Source organism: Remersonia thermophila, chromosome 1 (genome assembly GCF_042764415.1).
Source record: "Remersonia thermophila strain ATCC 22073 chromosome 1, whole genome shotgun sequence".
Classification (NCBI taxonomy): domain Eukaryota; kingdom Fungi; phylum Ascomycota; class Sordariomycetes; order Sordariales; family Chaetomiaceae; genus Remersonia; species Remersonia thermophila.
In genome coordinates this window covers 3,591,529-3,605,582 of record NC_092217.1, presented here as the reverse complement: position 1 = coordinate 3,605,582, position 14,054 = coordinate 3,591,529, and the positions used below count along the sequence as shown (strand labels likewise).

Below are 14,054 nucleotides of genomic sequence, written 5' to 3'. Positions count from 1 at the left end.
TGGCCCGGAACCCCAGGGGGAGGGGAGGGTCATGGCATGGCACCGGCCCATGCTTTGCATGTCGGGCGCGCCGAGATACCACCGACAAACACATTCGCTTGAGGACCGGGTGGGAAAGCATCCGGCACCGCAGATAAATGTTCGTGCACGCTATTGGTTCACTAGGTAGCGTAGGGAAGCTGTCTCCCTGGGGCATGCTATGGATGCGCGTGTGCCTCTTCCTCCAGCTCCGCCATCACGCAGCCATGTTCACGTGGACCGCCTTGATGTGGCAGTAGGCCGACAGCGCGGCCTCGCCCAGCTCCCTCCCGATGCCCGATTGCTTGACGCCGCCAAACGGGATCCGGAAGTCGGAATCGTTGCTGCTGTTGATCCAGACCATGCCCGCCTCGATCTCCCGCGCCACCCTGTGCGCGCGCACCAGGTCCTTGGTGAAGACGGCCGAGCCGAGGCCGTAGGTCGTGTCGTTGGCCAGCTCGATGGCTTCCTCTTCGGTGCGGAAGGCGACCACCACGACGCACGGCCCAAAGATCTCCTCGCGGAAGATCTTCATGTGCGGCTTGACGTTGGCGAAGACGGTCGGGGCGACGAAGAAGCCCTTGCCCTGCTGCGGCGCCGGCTGGCCGCCCAGCACGACGGCCGCCCCCTCTTCCTGGCCGGACCGGATGTACGAGAGCACCCGCTCGTACTGGGCCTTGGTCACCTGAGGCCCCTGGAACGTGGACTCGTCAAAGGGGTCGCCGAGGACCGAAATCTCCTGGACCTTGGCCTTGAACCGGGCGAGGAACTCGTCGTAGATCTTGTCGTGCACCAAGAGGCGCGAGGTGGCCGTGCAGATCTGGCCCTGGTTGCTCATGATGCCGATGTGCGCCCACGTGGCAGCCAGGTCAAGGTCGGCGTCCTCAAAGACGACGAGGGGCGACTTGCCGCCCGTCTCAAGCGTGATGTCCTTCATGGTCGCCGCCGCCATCTTCATGACCTCCTTGCCCGTGGCCGTGCTGCCGGTGAAGGCAATCTTGTCCACGTCCGGGTGCTGCACCAGCGCCGCCCCGGCCTCGCGTCCGTGGCCGTTGATGACGTTGACGACGCCGGGCGGGAAGCCGGCCTCCTTGATGAGCTTTGCGGCGTACAGCATCGAGAGGGGCGTCTGCTCGGCCAGCTTGAGCACCACCGTGTTGCCGCAGCAGAGCGCCGGGCCGAGCTTCCACGCGGCCATGTCGAGCGGGTAGTTCCAGGGGATGATCTGCCCGCAGACCCCGACGGGCTGCTTGAGGGTGTAGGCGAGCTTGTCCGGGCCGACGTCGATCACCTGGCCAAAGTTCTTGTCGGCATACCCCGCGTAGTACCTGAACACGCTGATCACGTCCGCCAGATCCTCCTCGAGGGCGGCCTTGTAGGGCTTCCCGTTGTCGAGCGTCTCGATGGTGGCCAGGGTCTCCTTGTGCTGTTCGATGAGATCCGCCAGCCTCCACAGCAGGGCGCCGCGCTCGGTGCCCGAGAGCTTCTTCCACGACGGGTCCTTGAAAGCCTTGCGCGCCGCGGCCACCGCCGCGTCGACATCGTCGGCCGTGGCCGCGAACACGGAGCAGATTTCTTGCTCGGTGCTGGAGGCGTCGGGTCAGCCTGCGAGCTCTTTGGGTGGGAAACCTCAAAGAACAAGAGGGGGAGGGGGGGGGGGGGGGGGGGACGGACGTAGGGTTGATGGAGGCAAGCGTCTGCCCGTTGCTGCTTGCAACGAACTCGTTGTTGATGAAGAGACCCAGCGGCTGGGTCCACTTCCGGCCATTCGGCGCCGTGAGCTCAACCTCCATCCTGGGCATGTTGCTGGTTCCCAATCGCGATGTGATATGAAAGCTCCTTCTGGAAGCAGCCGTGCAAGGATGGAAGATGAGGGGGTGGGTGGCGAAGGTCAACGGCTTTCGAGCCCACGCGCGGGGCCGCCAGCAAGCGGCCATGCTCACGTAACCGGTCCCCCCAAGGGCTTAGGTGGCAGCGCAGGACGGTGGTACAAAGCGGTGCCCGTCAGGTGCTGGGGAGATATCAAAGTGCGAGGTGGCTTCCGTCCATTCGATCGAGAACCCAGCTTCCGGCCTGCAACCGCCAAAGGTGGATGTTGCTGCAGCTGTGGAGCTCGGTGAAGCCCAATGTCCGGTCTTGGTCCCTGGCTGGCTTACCTACCTACCAGGTTGGAGTCGGGAACGAGTTGCGCCCGGAGGGAATGGAGTTTTCATGTGCGACATATGTGATTGCCTCGAGAAAACGACATGAGCGTCTGAGGGGGGCTCATGTACACAGTATCAGCTGCCAGTCACTAATACAGAGCCGTAATGCTTCACAAAACGGCGGTACCGCTCAGCTGCTCCGCTTGCGTCTTGTTACCTATCACTTGCTGAACTTCCTAGCGTGGAGGAAAACGACTTTGTGCTCGTCGGAGAATCCAGCCATTCAAAGGAATTACTCCACATGAGCTTATGTTGCATGCTTCCTCGACCAACACCGATCGATGCTGGCTCGGGTTGTTTGTCCTCGAAACCCGAAAAACATCCAATGTACCGTACCCAGGTCACTTGCAGGTTATTTCAAGTGGTGAAGTTGGCTTTGAAACGCTCCGAAGCGTTCCCCGGCCCCCCACCCCCACCCCCACCCCTACCCCCACCCCTACCCCCTAGCATATGGTACGCAGTACATACACACACATACTCATACATTAATTAGGTACTCCCATCTCCAGCATGTACTAGTAACTAACATGAGTGACTCCGTACCGTGTACACAGTCGATGCACTATTTCTGGCCCCCACTCAGTACCTTCGCACTGGAACATGGGGAGGGAGGGGCGGCGGGTCGGGTGCTGCGGCATGGATCTCTTGGCGGCCATGACGACAACGTGACCGCGGCGCCAACCAGCCTCCGTCTTGTCGCATCCCACCCACACCCAGGCTTTGGCGCCGCGACGTCTGCGAACGCATCCACCCATCCTCCCATCAACACGTTCGGTTTTCTAGGCTTGCATCCCTTCCCTCGGCCCGCCGATTAGTTATTACCGCCTCGCCTGGATATGCCATCTCCGCTGGCCCATCATGGTTGAACCCACGGCGCCGCCGTTATTCGTGCCGTCCATCGTCTTCTCCCTGGTCGCCCTCCTCTGCATCTCGATCGTCGTCATCCTCATCCTGCGGCACTTCCTTCCTCTCCGCAGCACGCCCGCATACCTCCTCGTCCCGGTGTTCTTTGCGCTATGGCTGCCCGCGAGCATGGTCCTGCTGGTGCCAATAGACCTGGCATCCAGCGCCATGGTCGACGACCTTGACGCAAGGGGGATATGGCTGCCGGCGAGAGCCCTGAAGGTGTCGTGGAGGATCAACTACTGGCTCACCTTTGCCTTGACGTGGTACGGAGGCTTCCATGCTGCCCCTTTGCCTCTCGTTGCTTTTTCCCCGTCTGACGAGTCCCAGGTTCATCCTGCCCATCCTCGGCGAATACTCCGATTCCGGATACCGCGAAGCCAAGGCCAAGCTCGTCGACTCCCTCCGCGCGAACGCTCAATACTACGCCATCGTCTTTGGCTCCGGCGTCCTCGGGTTCGTCTACGTTCTTTGGTCCTACGGGCACTTTTCAACCTCTCTCAAGAGCACCATCATCGCCCTCGCCTATTGCTGGGGTCTTGTCCTCGTCATCTACCTCATGGGCCACGGCCTTGTCTCGATCCCTCGCCGTCTGTTCCGCAGCGCCAACATCAGCGGGAGGCTGCGCCGGATCCAGTCGCAGGCCCCCAGGGCCTACGAGAAGATGACAGAGGCCGAGATGGACCTGGAGGACCTCGAGCTGCAAATCGGCGAGCTCAGCCGCCGCAAGGGCGGCAGCGTCAGCCTGTTCGAGGACTGGGTGGAAGAGCTGGTTGACATGGTCAACCTCCCCGAGTCGCAGCCCGGCCGGGACAGCATCATCCGGGGCACCGGGGACCGGAGCCCGCTCCCCAACGTCATCACCGAAAAGTACCTGGCCGAGCTCACCCGGCGGTTCCTCAGGGCGAGACACGCGCGCGCGCGTTACGTCAGCGAGTGGAACAGGCTGCTCGAGGACGCCGTCAGGACCCAGGCCATCTTGGATTCGGCGGCCTCGAAGAAGCTCGAGTTCGGCAAGGCATCCCCCGCGGCTGGCTTCTGCGGCCGCTTCGCCCTCCTCACCCCCTACACGCGCTATCTGCTGCATTACCGGCTGGTTCCTTATCTTCAGACGGGCCTCGCCATCGTGCTGTCTCTTGCATCGATCTGCATCGTCTGGTCCGAGGTGGTCAAAGGGATCCTCCCGCAGCTCTCCGTCATCCGCTACAGCGTCGTTCACCACAACGTCGCCGACAAAGGCCAGGTCGGCCCGGCGGGTCAGGCCATCGCGGCCTTGTGGATGATGTACATGTGCGCCGCCGCCCTCATCTCCATCACCGAGGTCAAAGTCTGGCGCGGCCGCGCTCTCGTCCGGCGCAACACCGCGCCCGAGTCCGCCTTCTGGTACGCCAGCCAGGTCGCCCGGCTCAGCGTGCCCCTCACCTACAACTTCATGACGTTTCTGGGCCTCGTCTACAAGGACACCGTCTTCTACCGCTTCCTCGGCGTGCTCATCGACCTGACCCCGCTCGGCGAATGGTTCGACTACCTCTTCCCCGCCTTCATCCTCGTCCCCGTCTGCGCCACCTTGTTTGGCCTCTACGGCCGCGTCCGCCGCGCCGTCGGCTTCGGCATCGAGGTGCTCGACCACGAGGACGAGGACGACGGTGGCGCCGGCCCCGCCCGCTCCTGGCGCGAGGGCCGCGACCTCATCGAGCGCGAGCTCAACGGCGCCTCCGCCGCCATCCGCGCGCGGCGCGCCGGCGGGCCTCGCGCGGCCCCCATCCTCTCCATCCCTCGCGCCCCCGCCGCCTCCGCTCGCGCGGACGGACCCACCACGCCCTTTGGGACGTCTCCCTCGGCCGGCTTCTCCTCCCACCCCGCCGCCTCGCACTCCCGCCGGCACCAGGCGAACACCTCGGCCAGGCGGACCGCGCTGCCGGACGCTGACGACGACGACGACGACGAAACCTTCTTCGAGTCCCTCGGCCACCGCATGAGGAACACGTTTGACACGCTCGAGACGCCCCGGTGGCTGGCGGATCTGGGGCAAGGGATCCCCAAGCCCAAGTGGATGGCTGGGAATAATAATAATAATAATAATAACGGTCATAACGGTGCCGGGAGGAGCCAGGGCCAGGGCCAGAGCCAAGGCGGTGGTGGCCTCGGGGGCGGGGCAGATATCAGGAGGTGGTTTGGAGGCGGCCGCGGCGAGGGCCGGATTCGGTTGTGATGGCTTCGTGTTGGGGTTGGTTTTTGGTTGTATTTTCTTTTGTTAGTTTTGACGGCTGGGACGCTTCGGACTTGGGAACTGCGTAGGCGCTCGGTGTATCTCTCTTGTTGCATAGCATTTGGGGAGCCCAAAGGGTGGGAGGGTTTCTTGCCAACAGACCATGGCTGGGTGTTTTGGATGGGAAGGGGCTTGGGGGCCGCCGGTTTCCTCGCGTACAATGCTCATGACACGCCGTTGGCAGACATCACCACCTTGTTGGGAAGCGGCTAGATCATGGAGAAATGGGCCATTGTTTTGCTTCGTTAGACGAATGGCCGACTTGGCTAATCATTCCCTTCCACCCAGAACCTGGACTCTTGGTATCTTCGACAAAGTGAAAAAAAAAAAAAAAAAGACTCAAACATCCCTTTTACTCCATAGAACATATACCTCCATCCTTTCCGACCATCCTCAAACCATGAAAGTCCCATGTGAATGCGCACAAGTTCATCAGTCCTGACTCATGACTCGTCATCCCTTCTTCCTGTCCGACGTTGCCATGGCAACCGACGGCCCGCCTATCCACCGACTCTCCCAGCACTCTCGGCCCGACCGACGGTCGTCAGCAGCTCAGATGTAGATATCCACCTCAACGTTCCCGCCAGCGCGCCGGAGGTTGTAAACGAGGCAGATGACGCGGTCCCACGCCTCCTCGTTCTCGACCATCATTCGGCCGAGCGGCGTAGTCATGATGAAGACGGGATCGTATCCGGCCTGCTCGAGCAGCGATCTCAGGTAGGGGAAGGCGCCTTGCGACAGGTTGTGGTCGGTGTGCTGGAACGACACGGGCGCCGCAACATCCGAGCCGTCGGCTTGGCTCTTGAAGTAGATGTGATAGCTGAGGTTGGCGTCGGCCGGCACCTTGGCCTCGAAGGGCATCGAAACGAAATCCAGCTTGGGCTCGGAGCTGTTGGGTTGCTTGGCCGCGGTGATCTCGTCGACACGTGACTTGAGAATGGCGAGACCTTCGACATTGGAGGGCGATGTCGTCGGCGCGGGAGTTTCGATGAAATCCGGAGAGTTTTCTGGAGAGGCCTTCCAAGGAGAAGCCGCGGCCGAGGGCATCTCGGAGCCCGTGACCATCGTTGGCACCGGCGAAGCAGCACTCTCCGGCGACTCTGCTGCAACGGGCTGGCCTTTAGAAGGCCCGGGCACCCCGATCATGCGCTCTGACGACTTTTCCGCTGCTTCTGCGGCGGCGACGGCTGGCTGGCCTTGGGAATGTCCGAGCGGTCCCTTCATCTGGTCCTCGAGTTCGCGGAGAGCGCGTGCGCGAGTCTGATATTTTTGCCGTTTGTGGCTGTACTGCTTGTAGAAAAGCTGGGTGAAGGCGAGAAGCACCCTGCAATGGGTATATTAATTAGCAACCTTACCGCTTGCGCTTCTCAGTCGTGGAAGTGGAAGGGGAGGCGAAAAAAAAAAGAAGAAGAAAGAAAAAGAAGAAGAGGAAGAAGTCAGCTGCACTCACAGTGTCGAGTCCTGAGGCCAAAACCGGGTCCGCTGCAAGTCGCTCTGCCGACGCTTGCCAAACCATTTGTCACCAATGCCTTTGCCATGAAGGATGGCAAATGAGGTCGCGAGCATCGCCTTCTTTGTCTCCGCGACGCGGCGTTCGGCCTGCTGAACCATTGGCTCATAAATCGGGTTCGCCAAGATCTGTCTGATCTCGTTGCACAAAACCTGACCCTCCCTCTGGCTCAGTTCGCAATAGCCCCAAAGAATGCCGAGGGTTCTCTCGCGTCCTGCATCCTGTAAGCAGCTGCCCGCGATCGAAAGCGGATAACACACGGGGCGAAGGGGAGGGTCCAAAGGACTTACTCAGCGTGATGAAATGCGCCAGCTTCTCAACGTCGCCAGGGACAAGATCGATCCGACGCGGCAGCTTTTCGTTACTGTTGGTGCCGCTTTCGGCGTACTTGAAGCCTGGAATCTGGGATGGGCGGATGAAGTCAACCTCTCGGTCGCCCTCGTTCTGGGCAGCCGAGTTCAACGGGGCGCTCTGCCGCGCCGCGTCGACAAGGTTGGCGTCATCTGCATCGTTGTTGGGCCGCGGGCGATCGAGGTCGTTGACGCCGGCGCCATGGTCCACTGCTTGAGCGTCAACATGCGGCTCTTTGCCGGGTGTGGCATCCCAGAGCCCCAGGAGCGAGGCTTCCAGCTCATTCTCGTCAAAGTGTTCCACTTGGTCCTCTGACGCAGATTCCGCGACGGCGCCAATGTGAGAAGAGCGTTGTGAACTAACCACGTTGTCACCTGAAGTGTGTCCATCCTGGTGCGATAAAAGGGCACCAGGAGGATCAGGGACGGCGGGTAGGGTGAGCTGCGGCAGCGTGAAGGCCGGCTCGGGGAAGAAAAGGCGTGGGGCATTGTAAGCCGCCGACTGAAGATATCCCCACTCGCAGTCGGGGCTGGTCGATGACTCGAGGTTATCGGCTCCTATAAAGAGGGGAGCCGAGCCCTCGATGTCATCGTCGCCGAAAAGCGAGGCGAGATCATCCCTCTCGCTGGCCATGGTGATGGTGGTTGTGGATGATTGACGAGAGGAAGAAAGTAAAAAGAAATAATTGCTTACCTCTTTCTCGAAGCCAAAGAATAACCCCAGCGCCGTTGGCAGGCAGAACTGCCGGCGCAGAGATGGTCCGTGCCCGAACCATGGTTGTAGGGTTTTGTTGAGTATCGTTGTGCCGGGAGGAAGTTTTTGGTGTTGTTAGCTCGGATAAGAGAATTTAAAGCCCGGTTTGTACGATTGGAGAACCTACCCTAACCCTGGCTATACTCTATCCAGCCTTGGGGTCTTGCTCGCTATTGCCCTTCGCTAACGCTCCCCTCGGCGAACCTCTTTGCGCTTTCACGAGGTCTCTGAAATTATCTCAAGATATACCCTTTACATATATCTTCTGTTGATTTGTTCTACTCGTCTTAACCGCCTTGTTCTCGTATCAGAGCAGCTGTCTGCTTAGGGTGCCCTGCCTAACGGCTGTTCTCTGCTTTACCGGTTGCAATCAAAAGCCCAAACCGGTATAAATCCCATCAAGTTCTCGAAACGCTTACATATGTCGTGTTCTTGCTTAGGGGATATCTTCCCAAGCTTTATGGACGCTGCGTACATTGGAAAGCCGGTGGCCGGAAGGACGAACCGACCTGGGAAGTCATTTTTTCTAGTCCCGGTCTGTGTAGTCTTGGAAACAATCACGAAGTTCTTGTCTTGAAATGGTCTTGTTCAGAATTCACTGCATCAGACGGGCAAGTGCTGGACGCCGGATCTCAGAAGCACCCTCGCTATCTTGTCAAGTGTGGTTCAAAACGGGACGTTCGGAGAAGTTTAAGCAACTCGGGAACCCGTATACGCGCTGCCCGTCCATCTATTCACTCATCAAGACGTCTGAGAGTGCTTTCTGGATATTCAATGACAAGGAAAGATTGTAGCCAGCGGTTGGGTGACCCTTTGGAATGCAGCACCTGGCTCTGGAATGCGGCGCCTGAGGTTTGGAATGCAGCTGTCCCTACGGGAAGCACGCCAGCGGAGAATACCAACCGTCCCCTGCGGCCGCAATTGGAATACCTGGGATCGTCTGAAGAGAGTTTCCCGGTTTGCCGCGGAGAGCGTGAAAAAAGCACCAAGCAATGACGCCGTGGAGCCTGAAACCGAGACGGATGATATTGGACTGGATATGACCATTTCACAGCGAAGAGAAGTGGTTCTTCGGTTGCCAGCGGGTGGGACGGTGATTCCGGATTTCTGGGACATCGCCAATGACAGCAATGCGACAGGATGTTTTCCTCTCATCCTCCTGTCTCGGCGGCCGGATGGATAGGTAGTTTCGTCACCCGAATGCTCTATTAGCGACCAACGCTTCTCCGACTTGTCTCAACGCCGGGGTTCAGCACGCAAGCAGGGCCAGGTCTGGTCTTCATCACCTCATGTTTCTCGTAACGGCAAGACGAAATTTATGTACACCATAGAGGCAGCCGGTCCCGTTTGTCATGACCAAAAGACGGCGCCCTCAGAGTCGAATTGCCCCAAAAGAAGCAGCCTTCCCCTTCCCTCCGAACGACCTCACAGCTTGTAGGCCCACCTCGGCGCAGGCTTCGCGCCGACATTGATCCTAAACACAGCACCACCAAGGCGCTTGCTCTCGCCCTCGCCATTGTCATCGCCGGCCGTGGTGATGAGCAGCTCGCCCTCGGGAGTGAGGTCGGTGCAGGTGGCGTTGCGGGTCGGGATGATGACCTCGCCAACGAGCTTGCCCTCGGGAGAAATCTTGAGGACGCGCGACTCGCCGTAGACGGCGTGCCACAGGTTGCCCTCGGTGTCGACGCGGAACCCGTCGGGGTCGCCGGTACCCTCGTGGCGGTAAAAGATGCGCTCGTTGGACAGCGAGCCGTCCTCAGGGTTGTAATCCCATGCAATCACCTCCTGCGCCGTCGAATGCGTGAAGTACATGGTCCGCCCGTCGGGGGAGAAGCCGACCGAGTTAGGAATCGTCAGGCCGGAGCGGGTCCGCTCGGCCGGGGAGGCCTGCGCGAAGCGGTACAGGGAGCCTAGAAGGAGGTTGAGGGAAGCCCGGTTAGAACTGCTGGGGGTGAAGGGGAGGGGTAGGACAGCGGCACGCGTTGGTTTATTTTTTGGGGGGGGGGGGGGGGGTGAGCGGATCCATCGGCGATGGCGGTGGCCACGGTTGGACGCACGACAGATCATGAGGTACGGTGAGCGTCATGAGCTGGCAGGATTCGTTGACGAAATACGAGCATAGGCAAGTCGACAATGGCGGTGACGTGACTGTCGGACCAGGGATGAATGTATGACCACCACCCCTTGTTCACATCCGACGGCTCGCCACGTGGATTCGAAAGCGACGGGAAAACCAAAACCAAAACAAACGCCCCAGAAACCTAGCAATACTCACCCTCGGGTTGGAACTCGCCCTTGTTGAAGTCCGTCATGGTACCGAGCCAGAAGCGGCCGTTAGGGTCGACGGCGCCGTCGTTGCTCCGGATGCGGTCGGCCCTCTCGTCGTTGAACTTGGTCACGTACTCATACTTGCCCGTCTTCCGGTCCAGGATGGCCAGGCCCTGCTTGGCGCCGATGAGGAGCGACTCCTGGGGGTCCCGGCCCTCGATATCGGCGGTGACGGTGACGGCCTCCTGGAACTGGAGCGTCTTGAGCGACGATGGGCCCTCGGAAAGCGAGACGGTGTGGAGCTGCTGCTTGATGATGTCGACGAAGCGCAGCGTGTTGGTGGCAGGCTCGTAGTAGGGCCCCTCGCCGAGCGAGCAGTGCGTCTCCACAAACGGCTCGGTGACGTGCCACCTCTGAAAGTCGGCCATTGTCGAGGCTGGGAAGGCGATAAGGCTGGCTGGATGCGTGGGTTCCTACGGGATCGTCCTCGCAGCGGAGTGGGACTTTCTTTCGGACAGTGAGGAGGAGACAGGCAGAGCTGGCGTCTTTGGGAGCTGCAGGAACTTGATATGGCTTCCGGGGCCTCCTAGGTACCAGCGCCGGGTTGGAACTCCAGTGCAGGCATTTCTTTTCTTTTAACCTCCGGCTATGTGCTTTGGAAACATGAACGATGCGGAGCTACGGAGTGCACCACGGCCCGGATGGCGGGTTCGCGCGGGGTCGCAGTCGTTAAAGTCGGGCGGAAGACGGCCCTCAGATCCGCTCCATCCCGTTGCTGCTGGCAAGCCGCCGGGAAAACAGCTGTGGGGTGGATCGGGTGAGGTGTTTTATGTTGCGCCTGAGGCTGGCCGACTGCGAAAGAAGCCGTTTCCGCCGTGGTTGAGGACTCGGCAGACCTTGCTGACGTCGAATGGCCTTCGGATGACTGCCGAGGAGCGTTTCGGGAGCGGGGTTGCTGCATGGAACTCGGATGCTTGAGCCCCGCGTTTCTGCCATTTCTCGGGTTCTGCGTGCCCCTCCGGATCTGACGCAAGTGACGTCTGGCAAAACTCGACATTTCACGTACTATACATACATAGGGTGGTACGGAGGAGGGCGGCATCTTCATCTCGCAAGGCCACACACGCAAAAAAAGGCCGAGGCGGCTGAAGACGGGGAATCGGGGCCTTGCAGTTCCGAGTCCGTGGCACCCAACGAAATGAAGCTCGACTCTTCTCGCGCATGCTGCTTGCAGCGTTGCACCATGCGCGCCGGGAGAAACAAGGCACGGGACGTTTCAACGTTGACGCCTTTGACTGCACTGCCTCCCGCCACAGCCAGATGGGGAAGCGCGTGCGAGCTGCGATGGAGTCGGGCTGGGAATAACTTACGCAGTAATCTCATGGTGGCTGCGTGAGGCTCGTTTTCTTTCTGGCCCGTGGAGCGGACATCACCGTTGCTCGGTATTTTTCTTTTATGAAACCCCAAAATTGGATGTTCACTTCGCATCCGCCAATCGATGGGCAGCGAGATGGCTTCGATGACAAACACATGATCTGCACGAGCTGCATGCCCCATCCCATCTGGTTCCTGGGATTGGGGTGTCACACATGGGAATGTGGGTGTGATGAAAGCCAGGGGTGTTGATTTGGGCATGGCCTTTGGGCAAAGGCGGAGAAAAGGAAAATATGTCTCCTCCCTCGCACAGACTTTTTTATTCACCTTCATCCATCACTTCCGAAGTTGGGTTTCAGAGCTTCCAAGGTTCCAGGTTCCAGGCTTGCTATCATCTCATCCATCAAAGTCAACCATTCTCTTCATGTGGGACCGCGAGATTGGATACAACCTTTTCATCTGGCAAACGAAGCGCCCGCACCTTCAACGCCACGGATGGCCCCGGAGGAATTGGCCGATATTGGAGGTTTGCTGAGCTCAAAGTTGTGTGCTCTTTGGGCCTGAATCCGCCCAGCCGCCCCGCCCCGAGAATCCGGCTCGCCTCGCGCCGAGTCCTGGATGGCCCTGGAGGGCATGTGGCGGCCTCGCGGGCGTTGGCCAGGACGCCGAGGGCACCCTCGTTTCTTCATTTCCGCAGGCGCCGTCATGGACGGTTGAAGGCTGGTTATCGCCCTGCCGAGACAGCCGCCCTCTTCCCCGCCGGTGCTGTGGCACAATTTACGGAACCGCCACGAGATTGGCATCGCCTTTCGCAATTTGGCGCGCGTGTTCCCATGCCTGTCATCCTTGCAAGACGGGAGCAACGTTCGGCGACGTCGTGTTGGGCGCGAAAAGGGCACACGAGGGAAATGAGCTGGCGCTGGATTTCGGGTTCGGGCTGGCGGGTCAGAAGCAGCGGAATGGCCCCCCCGTGGATGCAGCCTTCTGCGGCCCACGCCATCGTGCTGCAAACCATCGACGCACGTCCGTTCGAATCCTGGGACTTTCGCATGGGAATTTGTCTTGCCATGGCCCATGGCACCGGCAGCATGTGCTGATCTGGGGGGTCAAAACACTGGCACCGGACATACCAAGGCGTTTCTGATGCTACTGTGGGATGACCGCCTCACTTGCGTCACTTCCTCCCCATCGTGGCACCGTATTTGGCCCCAAGCGCAGTGCGCCTATGCAGGTGAGTTGGCCTTCTCGTGCACGAACACGGCACTCTACGTAGCATCTCGGATATGCATGTATTTGGCGGCGTGGAAGCCTTAAGGGGAGACCGTAAAACATGGGGTCCTTGTCTTGCTGGTTCTGTACCTAACTCAAGGCTGGATGGAGTTTTGGCTGCGTATGTAGGAGTTGGTGTTCACAGTCGATGAATCGAACGACCGGGGCCGGCCTTTTCGCCCACAGTCTTTGCCGTCTCTGCCCCTACAACCAAAGCCAATTAGTTCCCGTAGCTAACTTTCGGTGAATACGTAACAGCAAATCTTCACGAATACGGAGGCGACCATGATTCCAAACCTGGGAGACGGTGACTGCCCTGTGTTCGGCAGAGGTCGAGAAAGAAGCATCGGGAGACTGTTACCAGAATTGTATTGCGTTACAATAATTACATATTGTGTCCGGATTACCTACCTGAGATGCTCCAGGTAGGTCTACCTGTAAAGTAGTCCCCTGGGTGGGCAGGAAGCTTACACTGTTTAGCCGCGTACTGTATAACGTAACCGACAGGGTTTTTAGCCAGCCAGGGTTTTTAGCCACCCCCTTTTCCCCACCTGCCGGGTCAGCCCACAACACCAAAATCAAAAGTCTCGCGATAACCATAAGCAATACAAACAGGGCAGTTTTAAAGCTATTCGCAATTAAACAGATACATACAAACGCAGAGAAATTAAAAGAAGGCTGACGGTAAGGAGACAAGCAAAACACACAGTTAATCAGTTAGTCAAATAAGTCAGTAGCTCTAGGCAGCTCTTTCCAAACGATCTTTACGATCTTAACTACCCTACGTCTAGATATACGATGTTCCTTCTCTTTAGCTTCCTCTGCTGCACGTACCTCTCGCTTATACTCCTCCTAGCGATAGTCCTCTACCGTCAAGATTTAAGCCCCCTTAACCTACCTTTTTTTACTCTTCTTCCTACCGTTTTTCTACTTATTAACGAGCTTATTGGTTAAAAACTGGAGGGCAAGATTATCAGCTTAAAGGCTTTCGTAAACGGACTTAATGTTAGTAACGTGTTGTTTCACTAGGCTGCCGTATAGCTAAACCAAGTCCCTAAGTAAGCCATCGATCCTAGATACTAAAGCCCCTGTAACGAAAAACTCTGCCTAGCGACCTTACGAATCTGTAAAGCGT

The 14,054-nt window shown here is 58.9% G+C and overlaps 4 protein-coding genes across 4 annotated transcripts; 1 reads left to right on the top strand and 3 right to left on the bottom strand.

The window, feature by feature from the left end:
* Positions 1 to 235: 235 nt before the first annotated feature.
* On the bottom strand, positions 236 to 1,955 carry VTJ83DRAFT_1011 (uncharacterized protein; the record flags this gene model as incomplete). The annotated part of the gene is made up of 2 exons (XM_071007124.1): positions 236 to 1,604; positions 1,693 to 1,955. 2 exons carry the CDS (start codon positions 1,953 to 1,955, stop codon positions 236 to 238), a joined length of 1,632 nt encoding a protein of 543 aa, XP_070870364.1.
* Positions 1,956 to 3,080: 1,125 nt separating this feature from the next.
* Positions 3,081 to 5,337, top strand: VTJ83DRAFT_1010 (uncharacterized protein; the record flags this gene model as incomplete). The annotated part of the gene is made up of 2 exons (XM_071007123.1): positions 3,081 to 3,391; positions 3,456 to 5,337. The coding sequence occupies 2 exons, from the start codon at positions 3,081 to 3,083 to the stop codon at positions 5,335 to 5,337; spliced, it is 2,193 nt and encodes a 730-aa protein (XP_070870363.1).
* Positions 5,338 to 5,946: 609 nt separating this feature from the next.
* On the bottom strand, positions 5,947 to 7,888 carry VTJ83DRAFT_1009 (uncharacterized protein; the record flags this gene model as incomplete). The annotated part of the gene is made up of 5 exons (XM_071007121.1): positions 5,947 to 6,718; positions 6,845 to 7,118; positions 7,195 to 7,299; positions 7,368 to 7,464; positions 7,619 to 7,888. 5 exons carry the CDS (start codon positions 7,886 to 7,888, stop codon positions 5,947 to 5,949), a joined length of 1,518 nt encoding a protein of 505 aa, XP_070870362.1.
* A 1,545-nt stretch (positions 7,889 to 9,433) lies between these two features.
* Positions 9,434 to 10,704, bottom strand: VTJ83DRAFT_1008 (uncharacterized protein; the record flags this gene model as incomplete). Its single annotated transcript, XM_071007120.1, has 2 exons — positions 9,434 to 9,918; positions 10,284 to 10,704. 2 exons carry the CDS (start codon positions 10,702 to 10,704, stop codon positions 9,434 to 9,436), a joined length of 906 nt encoding a protein of 301 aa, XP_070870361.1.
* Positions 10,705 to 14,054: the final 3,350 nt, after the last annotated feature.